We start from the raw sequence: 27,358 nt of genomic DNA, 5'->3' as shown, positions 1-27,358 counted from the left end.
ACTGACGGTCGATATTTGAATTTATTTATTAGATTTAATCTCTATATCAGCCATATTGTATGCCTAGGTAATGTCGTAACTAAGGTCAATTGAATTTTTTGGAATAGTCATTGTATTATTTGTCGGTACACGCTACACGCCAAAGTCTAGCCAGATAAGGTCAACTATTATTAACATAGCTTGTTGTCATGCAATGATTGGTTGGTTCTGTGTATGATAACAAGACTTTGCTTAGAGACAAGTACGATCGTTACAGAGAATACAGTCTAATTAGTTTGGGAAACTTGCATTTTAAGGGATTTATCAATATTTTGTAAGTATGAGTCTACTATTTACTATTATAAGACTATATGTATTTGCAATAGCATCACACAACATATCATTGTTACCTGTATTCACAATTGCTTGACCTCCAGTTGAGTCAATGTATGAAATTTGAATCACGTTGTACTGAACGTTTACTCGTCTCATCAGGGCCGGCGCCAGACTATCTGGCGCCCTAGGCAAGGTTAGATTCTGGCGCCCCCTCCCCCCCCCCCCGGGAAAATATCAATTTCAAAATTTATAAATTATTGTTTTTTTTAAATTCGTCCCCTGAAATCAGCGCCCTAGGCGGCTGCCTAGTTTGCCTATATGGTAGCGCCGCCCTGCATGTCATGGTGACTAAAACGTTCACGAGTTCTGCAGTAATGATACATTGGTAACTGAATTTACAGTTTTAACATGTTTTAAACCTAGATGCGCAGTTGTACGATCTAACTTAGACAGATGTCCACGTATTAAATAACAGTTAACGCACACCTATGTCATTTAATGCACAGAAAGTTGTTCATTTTGAACGAGTGAGATTACAACGTAAAGTATCACTTGTACGTCATATCTTGTGATTGTGAGGTCAGTAACGTATGATGAAGCTTCTTTAACAGCAATTATTCACAGTATTTACACCCACCCTCACTTTTAGTATTACATAATTTACACCCAGTATTAACTTCCCCATCCACAATATAGTTATGTACCTGACATGGACACAGGCTGATCTCTCCACAATAATTCATACATTTAAAGTTAGTTATGTACACGGCATGGATACAAGCTGATGTAACTACAATAATTTATAAATTGGATGGTAGTTATATGCATGGCATGGATACAAGCAAATGTTTCTATAGTTATGTATAACTTTTAATGGTAGTTATGTACATGACATGGATACAAGCTGATGTAACTAAAATAATTTATAAATTTTAATAGTAATGTACATGACATGGATACAAGATGAGATATCTTTAATGAAATATACATATAATGGTAGTTATATGCATGGCATGGATACAAGGTAATATTTCTACAGTTATGTAAATCTTTTAATGGTAGTTATGTACATGACATGTATACATCTATTATTTTGCTATCTATATTTTGCAGCCCAATAATCGTGGCAGCATAGCGTTAGGGTGACAACTCCCTCCACTTGCATTCAATAACACTTTAAGCACATTACACCGTCGCCATGGCAGCAGGAGGACAGAAAGAAATTGCTTGGGATCTGGTCAAGGTTGGGGTTTTGAAACTTGAATACAGTAAGTGATCTATATGTTACATCCAAAATCCCATTTGCTCTTTAGTAATTCATTGATATATACACGTTGTCCTTCTCCTTTTATTGACATATGCAGAAGTCAGAGGTTGAATAATCAATCCACCTCGCCCCACCGTCAACCAGGGCAAGTATCCGTCACAATGGACTGGTCGCACATAATCTTGCATACAATCCATGGTTCAGAAACACATTTAACACATGTATCTCATATATATATATATATATATATATATATATATATATATATATAGAGAGAGAGAGAGAGAGAGAGAGAGAGAGAGAGAGAGAGATACAACAGACAGAATGGAAAGTGTTTTCCTTGGATTCCATTGAAGAATAATACTATCTTCCAGGTTAGATAATTCTTAATTCGTACTCTACAAAGATTCGACCCAGGTCCGAGGGTAAACGACACCCATCGCCTTGCCTGCACACACGAGCCCCATATTCCCGCACGACTAACCACACATCACGAATAAATGAGGTTACTTAATATATATATATATATATATATATATATATATATATATATATATATATATATATATATACCAAGTAGGACAGAATGAGATGAATGACCTAATTGATTTTAAGATTGTATCGTTGTTCATCTCTGTTTCTTTGTTTTTCAGTTAGTCTGTTGGCTTTACAGAGAGAGAGAGAGAGAGAGAGAGAGAGTATTATTTGGATTTTTAGCGTAGCTTTAAAAAAATGTCAGTCATATCGCTACGATGTCTGCAGTGTTGCAGTTTATAGTGATGTCTAACACTGGGGCATCATGCCACAGACATGTAGCATGATGTCCCACCCAGTCACATTATCCTGACACCAGGCTGACCAGTCTTAACACTAACCTCTTAATGCTGAACGCCAAGCGAAGCAGCTGTTAGTACCATTTGTATATGTCTTTGATATGATTCGGCCGGGGATGGAACCCACGACCTCCCGAATCCGTTGCGGACAATCTAACGACTAGATTATCTGTGATATATCGATGGATATGTCTATCCGGGCTTATAGTCTGTATTGTCTTCAAAGCATTTAAACCTACATTTGTACTTAATGGCCATTGTCGAAAAAGAAAATACTTTATCGGGACATATTTTAACGATAAAAGAGATTAGTCAGTAAAGATTACAACTACCAGATAAAAACTGAAACGTTGCTGATACTTCATGGAGAGAAGTCAAATATTAACAGCGATGAAACTTGTAATTATAAGCACTGAACGTCTCAGAAAATGGGTCGAGGAAACTGTACTGACACCTGTACAAAATTATGGAAACTCTATGCATTAAATCAACCCCCCCCCCAATATCGTATTGATTCTAACGCACATGTTTAAATTAAGGACAATAACGAATAATATTTCGTTATATCGACATATTATTAAGTTTAAACGAAATAATATTTGAAATAAGATTTTGTTTTGTTTAAGGCAAGATAATAGTACGATTAAAAATATTTTGAAATATTATTTATTTCATAAAATTTAAAATAAATAATTGTAATTGCCTGTATATTACTTAAGTCGTTCCGTAATTTTACAGACATATCTGTAGGAAATATTTCGTATGCATAAGAGAACAATTTGCTTCAGCTACTCATTTGTCGAGGGGATAGAGTAGGGTGGGTATGGCTGTGTGACAGTTACTCATTTGTCGAGGGGATTTAGTAGAGTGAGTATGGCTGTGTGACAGTTACTAATTTGTCGATGGGACAGAGTCGAGCGGGTATGGCTGTGTGACAGTTACTAATTTGTCTAGGGGATAGAGTAGAGTGGGTATGGCTGTGTGACAGTTACTCATTTGTCGAGGGGATAGAGTAGAGTGGGTATGGCTGTGTGACAGTTACTCATTTGTCGAGGGGATAGAGTAGAGTGGGTATGGCTGTGTGACAGTTATTCATTTATCGAGGGGATAGAGTAGAGTGGGTATGGCTGTGTGACAGTTATTCATTTGTCGAGGGGATAGAGTAGAGTGGGTATGGCTGTGTGACAGTTACTCACTTGTCGAGGGGATATAGTATAGTGGGTATGGCTGTGTGACAGTTATTCATTTGTCGAGGGGATATAGTAGAGTGGGTATGGCTGTGTGACAGCTTATTCCTGAAGTTACTGCACTGCTAAGCCGTAGATGGTACACTCACGGTAAACAGAAGACGTTTACAAATGCTTATTTTTCACTTGATTGCTTTGGCTGCGAAGTATCAAACATTTCAATTTATACAGATGATGATACCTGTGAAAACTTTAATATGGAAACAAACGGTGTAGAGAATATGATGGGGTTTTGATGTTTCTGAAAATCCATGATGATTAGGTTCATAAATAAAATGTTTGTCTACTACATTATTCACTAAATAACGTCCGTTTTGTTAAAGTGTTACAACAATAATTTTTAACGTTAATATTCTGTTTATATTCGTTAATATTTATTCAAAATTATTGTAACACTTTATGAACAATATTGTTTCCTATGCACTGTGATCCGTATAATATTGCCTTTCGCTGACAACACAATACAATGTTGATTACGAACAGGTCAAGAATGTGAGACAATCTATCTATAACAAAATATGACTTTTCTTCTATAGAGTTCGATCTGATCTTGTATGTCTTGGAAATCCTTGTAGCTATCTGGAAAACTGCATCAGAGTTAGATCTAAAGAAGATAGGTCAATGTAGTTAAATGGTCGTTCTTACAGAGAGTTTTATGTAATGAGGATTGGTCGGTTATTGTGAAATGACCGTTTTTATACAGAATTGTATCTAATGAAGATAGGTAAAACTTTTGTGAAATGAGCTTAGAAATAAAAGGAAGGAATAATTTCTTTAAAAAATGTAATGGTCTTGATAGGGGTGCTTAAGATATATATTGAACTTCTAAGGGAGTGGGAGGTGAAGCTGTGTGCATTTGCACCATGTACACTGGATAGAATGCTGGAATACCTCTATGTTACTTGTATTGTAGCCCAAATTTCCTTGAATATTGTAGTTGTGGAAATTGCACATGATCTAAGCACGCAAGTAACCAAACTAACCAAACTGATCTCATATGCTCGAAAAATCATCCTCAGTTAGTTTACATCACACAATCATTAACAGTTATTAAATTAGGAAAAGGAATTTTGCCAGACTAAATAACACAAGTTCAACCAGATACATAAAATGAAAATAAACTAAGTTTTCAGCTCTTATTTTATAATTTACCTTTGAAAGTCCAGGAAGACAAAATGAACAAGCGGAGCTAATAGTTTTTCGATAGGTGCGCATCTGAAGTAAGACACAAGAGTAGTGAATGGGGTGAGATTAGCGACAATGGGAATTAGCATTAAAAACATCCCCTGGGTAAGATTAGCGACAACGGAAATTTAACATTAACCACCCTGGGTAAGATTAGCGACAATGGAAATTTAACATGGGCAAAAAACCCTGGGTAAGATTAGCGACAATGGAATTTAACATTGGAGAAAGGAAAAAAAAGGAAATATCCATTTTAGCGACAAAGGCATTCGAACAATGGAAAAAAAATATCGATTCTAGGGACAAAGGCAATTGAACATGGGGAATAGAGTTTGGGTCTGTCTAGGGACAAGGGGAATTGAACATGGGAATAGAGTTTGGGTTTGTCTAGGGACAAAGGGGAATTGAACATGTTAGAAAAAAAAAATACTTTAGAAATACTTTAGGGACAAGGGGAATTGAACATGGGATTTTTTAAAAAAAAATTAAAAAAGGGGTAGGCAATCGAAAGGCTATCTCTTTTCGAGAAATGTGGGTGGCCCTGAAAAGGGCCTTTGGGTTTATGTTAATATCAATATTAACATAGACGGCATCTGTCACATCTTCTTCTTCTTAAACTCCTTCTAACTGCAGGTCCATACACAAGTACCCTCTTGAGGCATCCTTGTCTTTCTATGTAAACTCTTCTCATCCATAGACTAGTATCTGTCCTATCAACAACAGTCCACTTGGACCGGACATACATGAGCATGTCCGTCCTAAACATCATTGAAGACACATGGGTGGATGATTCAACTGTCGTCCACATCGTGAGGCGACGAGAACAGGTGAATCAATGCAGTGAACTGCGCTTATTTATAGGTAGAGGAAGGATTGAAACGGATTGAGTTCATTCACCAATCCGAACACGCGTTACAAAATTCAGTCAGTCCGCATCCAATCCGAAGAGAGCAGCCTGTGACGTCATGTGGTCTATATAGATTCGCTAGCGCCTGTGTGCTGTCAATCTATGCGAGAGTGATTCAACATGACGGAAACTCAGAAAACGATCCATTGGGGTGCACCAGCAGTGGAGACCGCCCAAGGGAACCCGGACTTACTTTCAGAAGAGGTACATTGGAATTTTGTGGATTTTCTTACCTCGCAAGAATTTGTTTCGGAACCTTCGTCTCATTCTTCATTACCGCAAGTGGAGAATTTTAGACAGAGACAGAAAGAAGAATTGGAGAAATTTATGCAACGACAAAAGGAAGCGGAACAAGCTTTTCTCCTACAGCAACAGCAACAGCAACAAGAAGAGGTAAGAAAAAAACAAGAAGAAGAAGAAGTAACAGCAAAGAAACAAGAGGGTGAAAATCAAACGGCCACGGTACTGTTGGACATTTTAGCAGAGTTAAGAAGTCTGAAACAAATGTATCAGACTTCTTTATCACGACCGAAGAGAATACGACCTTCCCGAGCTAAACACGCCAACCCTGTGACTAAGCCTATCGTACCACCCTTAGTGATTTCAACCCAATCATCATCATCAGAAGTAGGCCTCGGCCGTGGCAAAGGCTTAAGGCAGTTAAAGTTGATTGCTTAAACTCACCCCTACACCAAAAAAGGCCCTTTTCAGGGCCACCCACTTCTCTCGAAAAGAGATAGCCTTTCAATTTGCCAATAACTCAAAAATCAACAAAAAAAACCCCATTTTACCCTTATAGTACATGTCTGTGTATGAGTGCGTGAGTGTAGCTTCTTATTTTAAAATCAAAACTCAAAGACACTTACCTTATATAATTAATGTATACTTTTCTCCATAGTTACAATCCAATTCACAATTCACAACAGAACACTTTATAAATTACATTCACTTCTTCTGTTTCTTTTTTTACTCTCTCTTTTTTGTTTCAATTTCTTCGCCGTCACAGTCTTTTCCTCCTCTTCCTCCTCACTTTCTTCCCTTCTTCTTTTCTTCTCCTGTTTCTTTTTCTTCACCTGGCTGCTTTCTTCCTCTGAAGAATCTCTCTCTTCTTCTGAAGAATCCCTCTTTTCTTCCGACTCCTCTTGTTTCTTTTTTGGGCAATCTGGAGACCAATGTCCTTTTTCTTGACAATAATAACAGGTATCTTGACTTTTGTCTTTTCTAGCCCCTGTTTTTGTTCTTTTTTGACGGTCTGGACACTCTGAAGACCAATGCCCTTTCTTCTGACAGATATAGCAAGTATCTTGACTTTTATCTCGAAAGGAAGGAGAGTAGTATGTCGGCTGGTCTGAAGAGAATTTTCTAATGACCCCTCGCAAAGCTCTGATGAACGTTCCATCTGGGTGGTCTCTTCCATCGTTGTGCTCGGTTTGAGAGTGAAATGAATAGTGAAAGGACAAGACACACACCCTTTTTATATACGCTGGTTTGCCATGACTATAAATTAGTCTATCGTGTTTAAACTTGAGTCATTTGACGTTTTGCACTTAAGATGAAACGATCCTATTCATTCGAGAAGAAAGAAGAAGAAAGTAAGAGGCAGAAACGTGATCTATCGCCTCGTACCAGAGCTGAAGTCTTGGCACAAATTCATGCCAGTGATTTTGAAGAGGACATGAGTGAACCAGAATCCGAACCCTCTAAACAAAGTTCACCACCCTTAGTCAACCCTGAAAAGTACTATTCCATTCGAGAGACGGAAAAGCGCTGCTCTAGAAAATTTAGAACCACGGCTTACACCTACGCAATGAAGTTTAAAGATTTCAAGTCCGACGTACCATTGGAGAAAGCAGAAGGGTTTATCACCGAGATGTGGGATTCTTTGCTCACCGCACTCAAGCGACAATGTCAACCCAAAGAAGACGATCGCTTGACACTATCCATAGATCACGACAGCTTGAAATCCCCTGTTTGGATCGAGTTTAGCAGACCCTCAGAACTAACCCCTTCCAAAGTCATGGACAAGATTGAACACGTACAACAATCTAATGACCAGTTTGACATCACCGATGGTAAAGCCACACTGAAAATGGCCCACGTCTCTCCTCCTCAAGGGACCGGACAACGCAATAAGGTGTTATTGGTGAACGACCTTCGCAACACCAAAAAGAGTCTCGTCCAAATTCACAATTCTCAAGACCAGATGTGTTTAGCCCGAGTCATCGTTGTGGGACGAACCAATGCCAACAAGAACGACACGGTAGAATGGAAAAGAGCCTGGAAAACTATTCAACGATCCGACCGAGCCAAACAACGAAACGAAGCAGAACTCCTGTTACAACAAGCCGGACTGTCCAAAGACACACCCTGTGGCATTCCTGAGATGCAGAAATTGCAAGATGTCCTAGCTCCACTCTACACCTTGAAAGTGCACCCTCAAGAAATGCGCGGACCTCTGTTGTTTCGAGGGAAAGACTTTAAGGACGGAAAATACATTCATGTCTATTATCATGATGACCATTTCGATACCATTACCACCATCACTGGATTCCTGGGATACAGTTATTACTGTGAGAAATGTGACTATGGCTATAACAATCGAGAGCAACACAAACATTGCGGATGGAAATGCCCAGGATGTTTGGCCTCTCCACCCTGTCTGAGCGAAGGACAAGAAAGAGTACATTGTCCTGCTTGTCTGTGCACCTTTGTCAGCCCTGCCTGTTACCAACAACATCTGAAGACGCAAGGTTCACAGCAGAAATGTGCTTGTCAACTGCTAAGATTGTGCCCTACGTGTCGACAAGGCCTACGTACCAACAGTACCAAGACACACGTATGTTCAGGAAAAAAAAATGTCACATTTGTCATCACATCGTGGACCTGCAACACGAATGCTACGTGCAAAAATACCAACCCCCACCAGAGAAAGAGGACGGTCACAAGAAGAAAGGCAATTTCATCATTTTCGATTTCGAATGCATGCAAGAGACTGGCATTCACATTCCTAATTTCTGCGTGGCTCATCGAGCGTGCGAGAAGTGCATTCAAGAACTTATCTTCAGTCATTGCCCTCACTGCAGCAAGATTCCCGAAGGGCGTGAAAAAATCTTTCGAGGACCGAACACGTTAGCCGATTTTGCCCAATGGGTCTTAGATCCCATCGACAAGACGTGGAGCCAAGGGGACATCGAACGTTACGGAGATTGTCATCGTCATGCCACAGTGATGGCTCACAATTTCTCCGGATACGATGGACAGTTTCTTCTCAGATACTATACGGAACAAGGCACCGAACGTCCTAAAGTGACTTTGAACGGAGCCAAAATCATTTTCATGCAAGTGGGACAAGTGCAGTTTAAAGATTCGATGAGCTATTTGGCCATGCCTTTGAGTCGAATGCCTAAAACGTTTGGAATGACAGAAATGGCTAAAGGGTACTTTCAACACTTTTTCAATACGGAAGCCAATCAACACGCCGTTCTACCCCATTTGCCTGAGGCTCACTATTACGACCCCGACAACATGCGTACCGATCAACGAGAAGCTTTCTACGATTGGTACCAGGCTCACGCCTCGGACCCTTTCGACTTTCAGGAAGAAATGCTAAGGTATTGTCGTTCCGACGTGGGCATTTTACGGTGTTGCTGTGGAAAATTTCGAGAACTGTTCATGGAACACGGAGAGGTCGATCCTTTGAAAGAAGCTTGCACCATTGCCAAAGCGTGTTCCTTAGTGTATCGACAACGATTCATGCCTGAAAACACCGTGGCTGTCATCAGTCCTCAAACGACCAACTATGTCAAACGTCAATACTCGGTCAAAGCCCTACGTTGGTTACATTACTTGTGCGACAAGGAAGACAAATGGATTCAGCATGCCCGCAACGGAGGAGGCGAAAAGACCATCGGAACGCATTCGGTCGATGGCTGGGACTTAGAAAACCCCAAGATCGTGTACGAGTTTAACGGTTGCTTATTTCACGGATGTCCCGTCTGTTACCCTGATCGTAGCACTAAAATCAGTTTTTACAACGAAGCATGGAAGACTTGTACCAGGACACTTGTCAGCGGCGCCTAAAGTTAGAACAGGAAAGATACCAAGTGGTGGAAATGTGGGAACACGAGTACGATCACCGTATGAAAACCGATCCCGAGTTTAAACGCCTCGTGGAAAGTTACCAGTTCATGGACCCGCTGAACCCGAGGGATAGTTTGTACGGAGGAAGGACCAATGCCACCTGTTTGCTGTACCAAGCCGACGAAGAGAAAGGAGAAGAAATCAAATATTTGGACGTGTGTTCGCTGTATCCTTACGTGTGCAAATATTGTCGCTTTCCTGTAGGGCACCCACAATTGCTGACGGAACACATCGACCTGAAAAACATTCGACAATACGAAGGTCTGATCAAGTGCAAAGTTTTACCGCCCACGGACTTGTACCATCCCGTCTTACCTCACCATTGCCAAGGCAAACTGATGTTTCCTTTGTGCCGTACTTGTGCCGAAACGTGCAAACAAGACCAGCCTTGCCATCACACCCTGGAAGAACGGGCCTTGACGGGGACGTGGGTCAGCGTGGAATTGTTCAAAGCTCTGGACATGGGATACCAACTGTTAGAAGTGTACGAAATTTGTCACTTTCCCAAAACAGAACAATACCACAAGGGTGACCCCACGCAGAAAGGCATTTTTGCCGACTACGTGGATGCCTTTCTGAAACTGAAGCAAGAAGCTAGCGGCTATCCTTCCTGGTGTCACACTTCCGAAGACGAAAAGACATTCAAAGAGAAATACTATGAACAAGAAGGCATCACTTTAGATCACATCGAGAAAAACGAAGGCAGGCGATCGTTTGCCAAAGTGATGTTAAATTGCTTGTGGGGAAAAATGGCACAATGTCCGTGTTTACCCAAGACGGAATATTTGACAGAACCTTCCCGCCACTTTCAGATGATTCACGACAAAACCAAATACATGAAACACGTGGACTTCGTTCGCGAGGATTTGATCTTGGTCAATTACGAAGAAGATCTGGACTTTGTACAAGACGACCCCTTTGGAAATGTCATCATTGCGGCTTACGTGACAGCTCATGCTCGCTTAAAATTGTACTAAACTTTAGAACTGTTAGTGGAACGTGTCCTGTACTTTGACACGGACAGTTGCATTTACATCCATCACCCGAGTCAACAGCACCCTGACATCGAAGGAGACCGTTTAGGAGCCTGGACAGACGAACATCCCGACGACAAGATTCTAAGTTTCGTCAGTGGCGGTCACAAAAATTACGGCTACGAATACCGGGACCCACAAGGAGAAGTGCACACGACATGCAAAGTGAAAGGACTGACTCTGAATTATCGTACCAGTCGTGTGGTGAACTTTGGGGTATTGAAAGAAGCTTTGCAATCGGGAGAGGATGGAAACTTTAAAGTGACCACCTATCAACCGAACAAGATTGTACGTTTACCCACTCACCACATCGTCAGTCGGCCCTTGGAAAAAGTCTTTCAAATCGTGTACCAGAAGCGAGTGCGACTACCCAACCACTTTACATTGCCGTATGGACACGTTGGTATAAAACTTTGGTTGTAAGAGGATAGCCACCCACCAGAAGGATGACTTCGCCACAGCAAGAATCGAGTGAGAAACCCGATGAGAACTCCAAGTTCAAACCCTACCATTTTCCAGTCTTCTTACCTGACTATTGTGATTGTGCCCGTCGATTGGACACGTTTCAGAAATGGCCTACGGATAGGGAAGGATTACCTTCTTCGCATGTTTTAGCTAGAACAGGATTTGTCTACTTGGGACCTGAGTCAGGATTGTTATACGAAGTACAGTGTTTCGCTTGTGGCCTGAAGTTACGAATGGATCTATGTATCTACAAAGATTCAGCTATTCTGGAACATACTCGATGGTCTCCGCACTGCCTTTACCTTTCTATGGCCTTTCCACCCAGGACATTACGGTACAATGTTGACGGTACCTTAGAGACGGTACCTTCCAAAACAAGACATAAAAAACATAAAAAAGGAAAGATGTACAAGCTGGAGACTGCATTGCGACTAGTATAAAAAGGGGCTATGGTCAAGATCGATAGTTCATTGTGACTACCAAGACCGAGCGAACAAGATGAATACTTTCTGAGAAACACAAAACAAGTTTAGACAGGCACAATTCAAGTGTGGGGCTTCTTAAGTGGAATGCGTTTGTGAGCCTTGCGACTTTTCAACCTGTGTTAGTGACGGTGCCAGAAGAACCCGTCACCCAGGACAGGACAGGACTGTCGTGGACAGGCCTGAAAGACCCTTTCGGGAGGACACTTGTGTGACCTTACCCCCTATAGAACTGGTCAGAACATTACCCAAAACATGTTGTACTGACACTTGTGTTTATTCCACGTTGATGGTTATCATGTGCCTTTTATCCTTGTACTTAAGCTTTTGGCTTTTATGTATTTTTTTGTCTTTCGTATTCATGTTTGAAACATTCAATAAACGTGTTCTGAAAAAAAGTATATAAACTCTCGTCTTGTTTGTTTTCGTGTCACAAGTGACATTCCATACACTATGGCTACCTCTGCTGTCTCTGCTCCCTCTTCCTCTACTGTCAAAGTCATCGACGAACACTTAGATCGTGCCAGTTGGGAGGCTTTGTATCTTCGCCATCCCTTTAACATGCTCATTGCTGGACCTAGCGGTTCAGGCAAAACCGAATTCGTCAAACGTTTGATCGAACATAAACATCATTTGATCGATCGACCCCCTCAGCAGATCGTGTGGTGTTACAAAGAGTGGCAATCGGCGTACAGCCTCTTGCGAGAAAGTCAGGGCGATTTCATCGTGTTTGTGGAAGGCATTCCTAACGAAGACGACGGCATCGTCTCTGACTCCCGTCAAACCCATTTGGTCATTTTTGACAACATGTTAGGAGAAGAGGAAGAAGAAATTAAACTGTGGTTCACGCGCAAAGGGCATCACCGTAATGCCAGTGTCGTTTACATCACCCAAAATTTGTTTCAACAAAGTAAAGCCCATCGCACCGTCAGTCTCAATGCGCATTACATGGTCTTGTTTAAAAGCCCTCGAGATAAATCGCAAGTGCAAGTCTTAGCCAAACAGTTAGGGACGCCTTGGCTGACTCAGGCGTACGACGATGCCACTCAAACTCCACATGCTTATTTACTCGTCGATTTGAAACCTACGACCCCCGAGGATTTGCGATTTCGTACCCACTTGTTTCACCACTGGTGCCAAGACGGAGGGCCTGTCCTGTACACGTCTCCGTCCTCGACTTAATTTGACTCCACAAAAAAAATCTATAAAAACCTCAGACCCTTTTCGTCTGTCTCACACACATTTTGAACATGACGTCCCTTCAGTCGCATCTTCCCGTCAAATTGATTCGTGCCTTGTATGGCATCAGTCGAGAAAAAAATCCACAAACACGAGCTCGTGTCTTAGAAGCTAGTCTCAAAGAAGTCTTACGATGGTTCACGGTGACGGCACGTCAATTACTCCAAGGGATCATTCAGATTCCTCATCAAACCAAACGCTTTTTCGATCGAAACAAAGTCGCTTTGGTCCAACTGGCCGATCCCCGCATCGACACTCAAACCAAAAAATCATTTTGAAACCTGGAGGGAGCGGTACTCTAGGAGGGGTCATCATTCGCTCTCTCTTAAGATAGGATCCTAATGCCCCCAAACTTCTCCCCAAGAAAAAAGTCAAACGAAGCTCCAAGACGAAGAAAAAGACCAGGTCCCCAAGGAGAACTTCTCCAGTGGCGGGACCCTCCTCTTACCAGACGCCACCCCAGAGAAAGAAAAGAAGCCCCCAGAAAAAGAAAAGTCCACAGAAGAAAACTAGTCGCAAGAGAGGCACTTCGGCTAGGACGCAACTTTACACTCGCAAACCACGACCTGCCACGGCGGTGACTGTGTCTCCGGCAGCGTTCATCCACTTCTCCGTTGATGACACCAAGAACTGAAGAGTACTTGGAGACGTTGATCACACCAAGAACGTCTCCGTTGATGACCCCAAAAAGAACTTCCCCAGTGGCAGGACCCTCCAATTTAGTGGCAGTGGCTGCTGCTCACAAAGTACCTTCTCCCAAAATCAAAGTCCAAGAAAGATCGGGCATGTTACAAAGTTTACTGGATTTGTCCAAGCAAGAACTGGCTCGATTTAGTCCGTTACGTACCCCTGCACGACGTGTCATGCCTGTCCTCAAACTGATACGACGTAAAGACAATCAGTGGCGACGCGTTCCAGTATAGAAAAGGTCTGTGACCAAGTAGGGGTATCAGTGTATTTCGTGCTGAAGACTCAAAGATGTCACCCTCCAGAAAACATCCCTCTTCTAAACAGCCACAAGGAAAAAAAAGAAAAGGTCTGCCTCCTCGTTTAGTTAAACATGGGGACATGTTATCTGTCCTGTACAAAGTTTCTCCACCTCTACGAAAAAAACTCATTCAATCGGCCTCCAAAGAGGTCATCGATACCGTGTGCGAATGCTGTTTGAACGTCTTGAAAGGCACGATCCCTTTGTCCAAACACCAGAAACAATGCTTAGGTAAACATCGTCACGTTCTTCGCCAAATGGTTCAAAAGAAAATTCCCATTCGTCAAAAGAAGAAGATGTTGGTCCAACGTGGAGGCATTTTACCCCTCTTGTTAGGTCCCTTACTGAAAGGAGTCTTGGGAACCATGTTGGGAGGATTGGTGGGAGCAAGATAAAAAGGCCCTCGGAAGTCCCAAGATCTCAGAATCGACCCCTGACAACCCCATGGAAGGACGAAAACTAGCTTTAGTGCCTTACAAACGATGGATGGATTACCATCGTTGGCAAGAACAACGCACCCCGCATTTACCTCCCAATCCCCATTTGAGCGAGATGTCCCAGTTACAACACGAATTGCAGTCCTTGATGGATCGCCAAGATTTGTCCGAAACAGAAAAATCGCAAAAGTACGGTCAACTCTTGCAACGACTGCAACTCTTTCACCAGAAAGCTTTAGACGAAACAGCTCTACCCATTCTGAAAGATTTTAAGACCTTGATGAAAAGTCCAGCACCATCACCAGTACCAGTATCAGTACCACCACTACCAGTGACCAAGACAGAAAAAGGAGAACAAGAAGAAGAAGGGTTTCAAACTCCACCAGAAAAAGTACGCAAGTTAACAACACCACCTACCTCCAGAATTGGATGGATTAAAAAGATGATGGCCACCCCTTCTTCATCACAAGAGAAAAAGAAAGTGAAGACAGAAGTGAAGACAGAAGTGAAACAAGAACCGATATCCCCGCTCAGACATCCTCCTCTTCAACACCTATTGTCGGTCGCACACGCAAAGCATTGCATTCCAAGAAAGTACCCCAAGAGAAAAAGAGTAGCATCCTCCAAGAGTGGGTGTCTTATTAACACACAAACACAAAAAAAAATGGAAAAAGTCTTAGCCAGCATTTACTACGATCCCTCTCATCCTGCAGGTTACGCAGGAGTTCAAAAATTGTATCGTGCTGCCAAAACTCGATTGAAAAGTCTCCGTTTACCTCAAGTGCAACGATGGTTACAAGAACAAGCTACCTACACTTTACACAAACCCATTCGACGCAAGTTTGCCAGAAGTCGCACCCGAGTGGAAGGCATCGATCATCAATGGCAAGCCGATTTAGCCGATGTCTCTCATTTGGCCAGCTACAATCATGGCTACAAATATTTGTTTTGTGTCATCGACGTCTTTTCCAAATTTGCCTGGGTCGTGCCCTTGACTTCCAAGTCGAGCAGCGAGTTAGTGCGAGCCCTGCAACGAGTGTTGAAACAAAGTGGCCGTCACCCTCTTCGATGGCAAACGGACAAAGGCACCGAATTTCTGAACCAAGCTTTCCAAAAAGAATTAAAGAAACGTGACATTCATTTTTTTACCACCGAGAATCCCGAAACCAAAGCCAGCATCGTGGAACGTTTTCAACGCACTTTGAAAGAACGCATGTGGAAATATTTTACGCATCACCACACTCTGAAGTACATCGACATCTTATCGCACCTGGTGCAAGCGTACAACCAATCTTACCATCGAAGCATCGGACGTGCCCCGCAAGAAGTGAATCCCGAGAACGAAGTGTTGGTGTTTGAGCGCCTGTTTGGTACGTCCCCGACGAGGGCTGTCCCCAAGAAAAGTGGAGAGTTGGCCGTAGGAGATTGGGTGCGCATTGGCAAAACCAAACGCACTTTCGACAAAGGTTACTTACCTAACTGGACCACCGAATTGTTTCGTGTCACTGGACGAGTGCATGGCCGTCATCCTGCCGTCTATAAATTGGCAGACATGAACGGAGAAGTGCTCAAAGGAACGTTTTATTTGCCCGAGTTACAACGTGTCACCAAAAAAGAAGACGACGTGTACGACATCGAAAGCATTCTCGAACGCAGAACCCGTAAAGTGGGCAAACGACGTGTGAAAGAAGTCAAAGTACGTTGGAAAGGATATCCACCCAGTTTTGATTCTTGGATCGACGCTTCGCAAGTCATCGACTATAAAAAGAAGTGACCATCATGCCCTTTCACACAGACGCAGCTACGTCGACCACTCCTTCACCTAGTTCTTCTGTGCAAGATTTACAAAAACAACCCTTGTGGGTGTGGTGCGGAGAACGTGTGCCTAAAACGCAAATCGTCTTTTTCTGCCAAATCTTCGTGGTGTATTGTGTCATCGGGGCAGCCATTGCCAATTTGAGTTTGCAACAAGGAGACAAACAATTGTGGACCATTTTATTGAGCAGTTGCATCGGTTACCTGCTTCCCAATCCCTCCCTGAAATTCTCCTCGAACGGAAACCACGGGAACCTTGTGTCCAGTGCCAGTGCCAGTCACCACTCCAACCACAACCAGAACCCCATTTTGAGCGGAGACACGCCTCTGACGTCCAGTAACCCCTTGGACAGCCACAGAACTCTGGAATTATGAGTCACCAAAACCAATTTTACTTAACCTTACCCAGTGACAGTTCCATGGAGGTGTTTCCCCACAACACGTTGTGCTGTTACACGGCCAAATTACCTCAAGCCATCCCCTAAAGAAGCTTTCATGAGGGCAGGCAAAAATGTCTTGCTGCAAACGGGTAAAGACCTTTTGGGCCAACGAGACACACCTATAAATGCCCTGCACGCTACCGAGTCAGGCATTCAGCAAGGACAAGGCAGAAAGAGACGAGGAAGAAAATACCCTTTCACCAGACTTCACACTTCTAAAACTAGAAAGGCCAAGAAAAGAAGAACCGTTCGAGACTTAGACGTTTTTGATTATTGAGAAAGAACAAAAAAATGATGCACCGAGAGTCTTGCGCCTGTTCCAAGTCGGAACTGGATCTGTTTGCCATGCCCCCCACCATGATGACGATGCAAGAATCCCAGTGGGTGGAATTTCACCCCGTCTCCTCATTGGCCGATTCCGCTCCCATCGAGTTTGAAATCAAGGGACAACCCGAAGATTACATCGATCTGAATAGCAGTTACTAGTACTTTAAAGTGAAAGTTCTAGATAAGGGAGGAGATACTATAGTAGACGAGAAAGTAGCTCCCGTCAACAATTTCATGCATTCCTTGTTCAGCTCAGTGGACTTGTCCTTGAATAACAAACTGGTCAGCAGTAGCATGGATACTTACCCTTACCGTGCCTACCTGGGAAATCTTTTGACGTACGGAATAGATGCCAAGAACACCCATCTCAGTGCTTGCGTGCTATGGAAACCTGACGAAGCGGGCGAGTTTAACGAATTCCAACCGGATGCATCCAAAACACCACACAATGAGGGATTTGTAGAACGAAGAAACAAAATATTAAATGGAAAGAGTTTAGAACTGATGGATCGTTTGCATTTGGACATGTGGTTGCAAGAGAAATATTTGCTGAACGGTGTAAATGTCCGCTTGAGACTGAATCGTAGCAGTACCGCTTTCCATTTGATGGCTGATAGTGCTGACGTCAATCCCAAAAGCAAAATCGAGGAGGCCAAACTCTACGTACGACGCGTGGAAGTGTTACCTAAAGTGGGAAACGACATCAGTCAGACGTTGAGCAGAACGACCGCCAAGTATCCCATACGACGTGTGGAAGTGAAAACATTCACCATTCCCGCTAACCAACAATCCATGATCGAAGATCATCTGTTTAAAGGACAGTTACCCAAGCGTTTAATCCTTGGTATGGTCAAGAATTCAGCCTTCAACGGAGCCTTCACTGAAAATCCTTTTAAGTTTAAACACTTTAAGGTGAAGAAAATCGAAGTCAGTCGCGATGGCAAGACCTTGTGTACCAGACCTTTCGAACCTGACTTTAGTGACACGAAGATGAATTACTTGAGATCGTACTTGTCCCTGTACGAAGCCACTGGACAATTAGGGACCAACACCAGTCAATGCATTACGTACGAAGATTTCACTCCAGACCAAGGCAGCGACGAGGGACATTTTCACCCTATAAAATCTGGCCAGATTCGTGTGGAACTTCAGTTTGCAGATCCACTGAAAGAGACAGTGAACGTCATCCTGTATGCAGAATTCGATACTACGATAGAAATCAACAGTTTGAGAGAAGTCATTCTAGACTATTAGAAGCTATGGAAGACTATTCTCCCTCTTTACCTAGTGGAGAAGCTTTGAAGATGGAATGTGAGGAGACCGTGGAAGGAGAATCCCAACACAAAGACGAAAAGGACATCGTTATCAAGTCGAGATGTCCAGAACAAGAACAGCAATTGGTCTTCTACTGTGCTACATACCTGGCAGACACAATTACGATATGGATGAAGCATGATTACTATGGATGTCAAAACATCAGTCAAGAAGAAAAATTCAACGAATATCTGGACGAAGCTTGGAGTCTGTTTAAAAAAGACGTGTTACGTTGGTGGTATAAAGACTTGCGTGAACATTTCTGTCCTCCATTAACGACTCAAGACATCCATTACATCAAAGCCCTCTTTGACAAATTCAAAGAGAAAGTCGAGATCGAAATTGATCACTTATTATCAGCAAAAGAACATTTAGTGACTTATTTTGATCATGATTTTTTCTAGAAACGATGAGAAAGTAAATCGTTGATTTTGTGACTAGTATGCTTATTTTGTTGTCTTCAGCTAGGAAACGTAGTGTCCATCCATGACTCAATGACTTGCAACAGTGGAAATCACAATTTCATTCACAACGTTGCCAACCCTGTTTAAAGTAGAGTGTAAATTGAAAAAAAATGTTTGTCATTTGAAAAAAATGTTTGATGCTATATTGTTGGATTATTGTTAAAAAATGTTAGAGTTCTTGGTTAATGTTAAGTGATTTTGAATAAAAAATGTTGTGTTTTGAAAAAAATGCCTTTGTGGTTTGTTTGGCTATAAGAATGTTGATTTATGCTCTTTGACTTCTTACTATCCCTCTCATGACACTCATTGAACGTTGCGGCTCGAAAACCGTAGAGGGATGTTTTCCTTCACGTCCGCGCTTTGGCTTTAAGAACCGGGTTGTTTCCAGTCTAACCATCCATTGTCGACTCATCCTCCTACGAAGATGTGTTCCAAACTAACTAAGCTAAACGAAGCTTACGTGAATTTGCATAGGGTCAGACACAGTCTGATACCGAAGCCAGAAGAGATAGAGAATGTGAGAATGTTAAAAGTTACTGAAGACCTGATAGAAGAGCTCTTCAGAGAAGAAGTGAACAGGGAGAAAGAAGAATGGACAGAGAAGTACAGACTTCAGAGACAGCAGCAGCAACAGCAACAACAACAGCAACAGCAGCAGCATCAGCAGCAACCTGAACCTGACAGAGGCTTTGTCGATTGTCGTATCGACACCAAAGAGTTCTTCTTCTCTTTCCGAAGAAGCAGACCTATTGCCAGAAAGTCTATCCTCAGAGGACATCGCATTCTTAGAAACTAAAAGATTGCCATAGCAAACAAAATAAAAACAAAAAAAAAACAGCCCTTTTCAGGGCTACCCCAATACTCTAGAAAAGAAATAACCATCAATTTGCCAATGTGTGTAGGTAGAGTAGCGTGAATATAAACACTGACTCTTTTTTTTAATAGTGCGAGTGTATGTGTTTGTGTGTTTGTGTTTGTAACATCTCACGTACGTTGGTGTGGATAGTAGATTAAGATCATGTTGTTTTGGCTGTTTGAGGTGTGGGGAGAGTAGATTTGGGGTGGGTTTGATTGGATTGCTTTGCATATGTGAATAGTATATTGAAGTGATTAATGAAAATTTTTTTTAGAATAGGAATGGGTAGTATAAAAAAGTGAGTGAGTGTTTCTTTTAGGTCCGCGCGTTGTTTGGTCATGATCTAGGTAAGATCAATTTTATGTTTTTAGGGGGATGTTTTCCTTCACGTCCGCACTTTTAGTATAAATTGAAACTCGTTCGGCTGTCCAGCTACCCTTGTTGATTGATCAACACCAGAATGAACACCAGACTAGCGAAACTGTTGGAACTTCATGTGCATCTGGATTATGCCAGGCGCCTGTTGAACGAACTGGCCGCGGAAGCCATTGTGGAAGAGGGAAGGATGAAAGAGGAGGAGAGAAGAAACAAAGAAGAGGAGGAGAGAAGATACAAAGAAGAGGCGGGGAGAAGATACAAAGAAGAGGCGGAGAGAAGATACAAAGAAGAGGAGGAGGAGAGAAGAAACAAAGAAGAGGAGGAAAAGGAGAGAAGAAATTTCAGAATCCCAGAGACAGAAAATTGGGATTCTGAAGCTATTTATCCTCCCTCTGCTCTCTTCCCAAAAATAGTAAAAAGCAACTGGAGAACAAGATGTGTATGTGGCGCCAGGCCTGGAAGGTGCCATCATTAACCAGGTGTCCATGAAGTTCCAAAAAACAGCCCTTTTCAGGGCTACCCAATACTCTAGAAAAGAAATAACCATCAATTTGCCAATGTGTGTAGGTAGTGTAGTGTAAATATAAACACTGACTCTTTTTTCATAGTGCGAGTGTATGTGTTTGTGTGTTTGTGTTTGTAACCGCTCACGTAAGTTTATGTGAATAGTAGATTATGGGTTTGTTTATTGTTTCTTAGCGTATGTGGAGAGTATAGTTTGGGTTTTGTAACCTCTCACGTACGATTGTGTGGATAGTAGATTATGGATTTTGTTTATTGTTTCTTAGCGTATGTGGAGAGTATAGTTTGGGTTTTGTAACCGCTCACGTACGATTGTGTGGATAGTAGATTATGGATTTTGTTTATTGTTTCTTAGCGTATGTGGAGAGTATAGTTTGGGTTTTGTAACCGCTCACGTACGATTGTGTGGAATGTAGATTATGGATTTTGTTTTAATGATTTGCGTGTGTAAATAGTAGATTTGGGGTTTGTTTATTATTGCTTCACTTATGTGGATAGTATATTATATGAAATGAGAAAAGTAGGGGATGTTTTCCTTCACGTCCGCGCGTTGTTTGGTCATGATCTAGATAAGATCAATTTTATGTTTTTAGGGGATGTTTTCCTTCACGTCCGTACTTTAACTATAAGAACCCACAAGGTTTGATGTTCGAACCATTCTACGGAATAATAAAAACGAAGATGGTGGTTGCAAGTGAGTTGTTCAACAATTTGGTACATATATACAATTGGATAATGGATGGTATCTATGTAGTGGAGAGACTAGAAAAAGAATGGAAGATAGCAGAGTATCTGGACTACGCTAAATACCTAAACGTAGCAAAAGAAGTGATAGCAGAAATGATAGAAGAGGAGGAAAAGAGATTGAGAGGTATGATAAATCCCACCTATGTCAGAGTGGGAAGCCTAAAGGAAGCACTTGACAATGCAAGCAAAGTCAGGTGCTTTCTTGAAAATATGTCACATGGAACAGAGTGCTCTTTTGTGGAGAGAGGTCAGGAAAGACTGAGGAAAGGAGAGGAGTTGATGAGAAAAGTGATGGAGGTAGAGGTAAAGAAGATTAAAGAGAGATGGAATAAAGAAAGAAAAGATCAGGAAAACAAAAAGAAACAGGCTGATTTTGAAAGGCTAAATCAGAATTGGATCAAAGTCCAGGAAAAGTTTAGAGCCTTGGGCCATCCAGACTGGATGCCAGAGGAGAAAAAGAAGAAGAAAGGAATAATGGAAAAAGTGAGGACTTGGTGGAAGAAGTGGAGGAGTTAGAAGAAGAAGAAGAAGAAGAAACCCAAAGGCCCTTTTCAGGGCCACCCACATTTCTCGAAAAGAGATAGCCTTTCGATTGCCTACCCCTTTTTTAATTTTTTTTTTTTAAAAATCCCATGTTCAATTCCCCTTGTCCCTAAAATAGTTTTTTTTTCTAACATGTTCAATTCCCCTTTGTCCCTAGACAAACCCAAACTCTATTCCCATGTTCAATTCCCCTTGTCCCTAGACAGACCCAAACTCTATTCCCCATGTTCAATTGCCTTTATCCCTAGAATCGATATTTTTTTTCCATTGTTCGAATACCTTTGTCGCTAAAATGGATATTTCCTTTTTTTCCTTTCTCCAATGTTAAATTCCATTGTCGCTAATCTTACCCAGGGTTTTTTGCCCATGTTAAATTTCCATTGTCGCTAATCTTACCCAGGGTGGTTAATGTTAAATTTCCATTGTCGCTAATCTTACCCAGGGGGTGTTTTTAATGCTAATTTCCATTGTCGCTAATCTCACCCCATTCACTACTCACAACCTGTATACACTATACTCAAATCACACCCATCAATCATACACCAAAATAAAGAAAATTCCAACCATCAATCATACACCAAAGTAAAGGGATCTAAAAGTTGTTTTAACAATACGTAAGATATACAAGGTCTTTTGAATATCAAATATAACCAGTTAGTAAAATATGAGAAACTCTTTTCCTTCAAATTCTAGCTCTACCCAAATAGGAAATTGTAGAGCGCCACCAGCAGCAGAGGGGGCGAATCGGACATTTTGTCCAATCGTTATTTTGCTTAATTATTACTTTCTGCAACTCAACGATCTAGTGTCGTCAGCGCCTGGTAAAAAAAAAACGACGACGTCGTTGGGGGATCGTCCAATCGTCATTTGGTTTAATTAACACCTTCTGCGCGCCGATCCCCAGCGTCGTCAGCGTCCGGTAAGCACATCGACGACCGCGTCGATGTCATTGCCCCCCCTGCTGCTAAGTGGTTATTTACAATGAAAATCTTTATGATCTTACAAACAGAGTGATCATTAACTCCTCCTCTTGCAGATCAATTAGGTTATTTGACTGATCGGTAATTCTAAAATTAATTCTCGTTAAAAACCGATCATGGCATCGCATATAGACCGGATTAATCGGACTCTCAACGATTAAAAATCCCGGAGGGGCTGTTGGTGAAAACGAATAAAGGATATATCCCTGTTGAGCCTGATTTGATTGCTTGGTATCTACCTGGTAACTTCCTTCGATAGCATCACACACTAGATTAATCGCTATCACCGATGCAATATTTACGTTGTATGGAGCAATATGCCTACCACCATCTCCGTTATCGTGTCTGAGGATAGTTGATGGGGGGGTGTCCGCGGGTGGATTCTCAGGCCATCCTAGTATGGTTCTTATTGAACTGTTATAAATATCAACCATATACCCCGGTGTGCTTATTTCAATCGTCGACGATAACGTCGGTTCATGAACCGTAATAGCGATTTTTGATTCCTTTCCTGTGATCGATTTTATCCTGCGTTGAAATTCTTTATTGATTTGCTCTATTTGGTATGACCCAGTTGGTATTGTAACCTCCTCCCAGTTTGGGGTCCCATCGGGTTTATTTGTCGGTGCAAAAACCAGCGAGCTATTAGGTTGTTGTCCGTTAAATGCGTCCGCTCGAATATTAGGCCAACTGTGATATACTCGCAATTTTGCCAGCGCTATTTCCTTTACTGGAACCGGTGATGGAAAGTTTACACTGAATTCGGGTTTCGTTGATGTTATCGATATCATATTTGTTTGTACCGGAGTGGTATTCTCCGCGATCCGCTGAAGTAATTGAGACCCTTCGGGGTTCAGCGACATTATTATTATTCGTTGTTTTTAGTGTCTAATTTTAACAACCAGGTGGTTTCGGCTTCCAGTTGAAAATCCTCGATTTTTGACATCGCGGAGCTATATAACTGGACCATCGTGGAGAATTCAACATCGGATACGAACAAATTATCAATCGATAACGAGATCAACCCGGATAATTTCGAGTATGTGTCGGATACTATTTGATGTTTTACTGTATACTCGTTGAGTTTTTTCTGAAAACACGATGATATCTTCCTAGTGATTGCGTTGGCAACTCCAGCAACTGTTGTCATTGCGGAGACAGCGATTGGAACAGCGATCGGGGCTATCGTGGTCACCGTGGATAAAATAACACCGGCGCCAGCTACTATACCCGATACCGAGTACACGACCGCGTCGATGGCGGTTATTTTTCTGCGGTATTTTTTTATTTTTGCACGGTATTGTTCGGAAAGCGTTTTCAAGTTCGCGGAAAATTCTTTTGCGGTATCGAATCGATATTGATGTGACGTCGGTGATACCTCTGATTCAATTTCCTTGGTGGTCATTTTTATTTTAAAAGAGCTAGTGTTTTTAATTACTTAGATTCGCTGCAAATTCCACATACCATGTAATGTTTGCCCGGGCTAGATTTCTATCAACGGCATAAATTGTAAACTGTTCAGTTGCGTTCCTGTCTATAATTGTTGATATTGTATTGTTAAACCCGGATGAACTCGACGATAATATATTAAACTGCATCATTGAAACCAGTGTCAATCGATAAATACCCTTGACAGTTGCGGTAATATTTACTGTATTCTGTGTAGGAGTCCAATCGAATGATCCATGCCGAATTGTGTATACTGTGTTGATGATGTTCTCATGAGGGATTTTTATTTTTTCGAATTGCTCTGCTACTCTCGGTAGTCCGTCTTTAATCGCTTCAACATCAGTTTTAATCGTTCCTATTTCCTGTATATACGTGTCCACATCTTTTTTTGTTCGCTGCAACCCTAGTAATGAGTGTATTTATTTCCTGTATATGCGTGTCTATACTTTTTTTGTTCGCTATAACATTAATTTTGAGTACTTCTATTTCCCCTTCATGCACGTCTATACTTTTTTTGCTCGCTATAGCATTAGTGTTAATTGTTTCTATTCTCTGTCCATGCGCGTCTACATTATTTATGATCGTTACAACATTAGTTTTGATTGTTTCTATTTCCCGTGTATTCTCGGTCATACTTTTTTTGTTCGCTGCAACATCAAGTTTGATTGTTCCTATTTCATATGTATGCACGTCTATGCTTTTTTTGTTCGCTGCAACATCAGTTTTGATTATTCCTATTCCCCGCCAATACGCGTCTACATTTTTTTTGTTCGCTTCAACATCAGTTTTGATTGTTCCTATTTCCTGTGTATGCGCGTCCACACTCTTTTTGTTCGCTTCAATATCAGTTTTGATTGTTCCTATTTTCTGTGTATGTGCGTCCATATTATTTATGATCGTTGTAACATCAGTTTTGATTGTTTCTATTTTCCGTCCATGCGAGTCTACATTATTTATGATCGTTGCAACATTAGCGCCGATTATTTCTATTTCCCGTTCATGCGCGTCTACACTCCTTTTGTTTGTTGCAACATCAGTTTTGATTGTTTTTATTTCCTGTCCATACGCAGTGATATCATTTATAGTTATTGTAATCTCATCCGGCTTGGTATTTTTTTTACCAAAGAATTTATCAAAGTTGTCATCGATCCTGTTAACATTTTTTCGTAACGAGGTAAATTGGCCCGGCAGCGTCATAAGATCCGAAATAGCATTTGTTATTATTATAAAATTCGGTTCGGTTGCCGTCGGGGGCCCCCGAAAAAAACTATCGACAATGTGTCGCACATCGTCGAAATGCGTTAGCGTCGACATGAACTGTTTTTCATGCAAGTTAAATTCACTACGTAAACCTTTTAACGAATTTGACATGGTTATATAATTGTCGCCAAGTGTACTTATTTTTCCATTTATCGTCAAGATGGATTCACCCGGTTTGAGTCGTCCGTCGCTGGTATACAGCGCGATAGTGTCCTCGGCGGCATCACGCTGTCGTATTAAAACGTCATTCAGTGACACATTACCGGATTTCAATTTACCCTGGCGGTCTTGAAATACAACTATTTCGCCCGGGTCAACACTTGTTAGATTCAACATATCAGCGATTTCATCCTCAATTAGTTTTTTTATGTCGGCGGCGGCCGTTTCCGTGGATTCTTTCAGCGCCGAAACCGGTCGCCCCCAGATATCAATCATTATTATTGTAAATGTTATTCTCTAAAATCCGTTGAGCTTCTACGACCCCACTAGTGTATTCGTTTACAACCATATGAGGTGGTTTTCGCGATGATGAAATCGCCGCAAGTACGTTCAATACCTCACGGCCACATATCGGTGGGTCACTTAACTGCTGTGTTGGCAGCGTGGAATAAAAAACCCGGGCTGAACACGCCCGGGCTGAACACGCCCGGACATACCGCATGAACTCTTTCGGCGGGGCTAACCCGTATGAATCAAAATAGACGATCGCACGCGGATCAATCGCGTATGCAACCCAATGAGTTCCCGCTCCGGAGGACCCATCGAGGTTAATTATGCCTGTTTCAGTATTCCTTGGGGCCGCCGGTAATTGATCCCTCATAAAAACACCTCTGAAGTTTTTTATCGCTAGCGCGTTTGCGGCGTCTATTAAATCAAAATTAGACATGGGAGTCATAGACTCAGGAGTCATTGACTCCCGAGTCAATAAACGGTTCCCGGTAGTCTTAGACCCTTTCCCGAGTACCATGAATACGGGGTTCCCGGTAGTCTTAGACCCTTTCCGGCCACGGGTCGTTTTTTTTTGTAGCCTTTCCCGGTTGCCTTCTTCAATGCCATCCCCGCCGCGGTACCAACGGCTCCTAACGCCGCCGCCTTAGCCACTGCTGGGGCCGCCGCGGCAATCAACGCTGGAATCGCAGCTAACAGCGGAAATATCCCACCGGTCTTTTCCATGTTTTTAATTGCTGCGGCTGAAAAATCTATTTGAACACCCTTTTTATTCTTCATCGCATCATTGAAATGTTTTATTTGACGCGCCGTCAACGATATCTTATGATTACCACCTGCCATCTGCGACGGCTTCAGCGTTATTGTGGTCCCGCATTGTTTAGCCGACTTTGATCGTAATTTCTTGACTTGACCATCAGTCAACTCTACACTGACGACACTATACGACATTTTATTGTAAACGCGTTTGTGTTTTCAATTACATGTTTTCCACTGGCGCATCAACGATTCTCATTCGTCCACCAACACCTTCTAGCAGCATTGATTTATCGCTGAGAATGACAGCAACCGCTCTATAATCGGCGCCACCCGGGGCTATACGAGCTCGGAAGTGTATATCAACGACGGATTGTCTCGTTAAATCAAGATGTTCCAACGAAAAATAATAAATCGGATACAGGTTTTTAAAATCAAGTTGTGATATTTGCAAACCAGTGTCGACGTTTTGATCACGACCCATATACGACAGCAATCGATGGTACACACGTGCGATATGG

At 41.9% G+C, this 27,358-nt stretch overlaps 1 protein-coding gene across 1 annotated transcript in view; it reads left to right on the top strand.

Moving 5' to 3' along the window:
* Window positions 1-220: 220 nt before the first annotated feature.
* The window catches only part of LOC149789672 (uncharacterized), a 129,250-nt gene continuing 102,112 nt past the window's right edge, over window positions 221-27,358 (top strand). Inside the window, exons 1-2 of the mRNA XM_089971685.1 lie at window positions 221-313; window positions 1,429-1,583. Coding sequence (XP_089827811.1) covers window positions 1,514-1,583 — 70 coding nt within the window. The 5' untranslated portion in view covers window positions 221-313; window positions 1,429-1,513. The remainder of the gene's footprint in view (window positions 314-1,428; window positions 1,584-27,358) is intronic.

This window comes from Sinohyriopsis cumingii, chromosome 10 (assembly GCF_028554795.1).
Source record: "Sinohyriopsis cumingii isolate HCF-2022 chromosome 10, ASM2855479v2, whole genome shotgun sequence".
Taxonomy (NCBI): domain Eukaryota; kingdom Metazoa; phylum Mollusca; class Bivalvia; order Unionida; family Unionidae; genus Sinohyriopsis; species Sinohyriopsis cumingii.
This window is presented reverse-complemented; position numbering and strand designations above follow the sequence as displayed.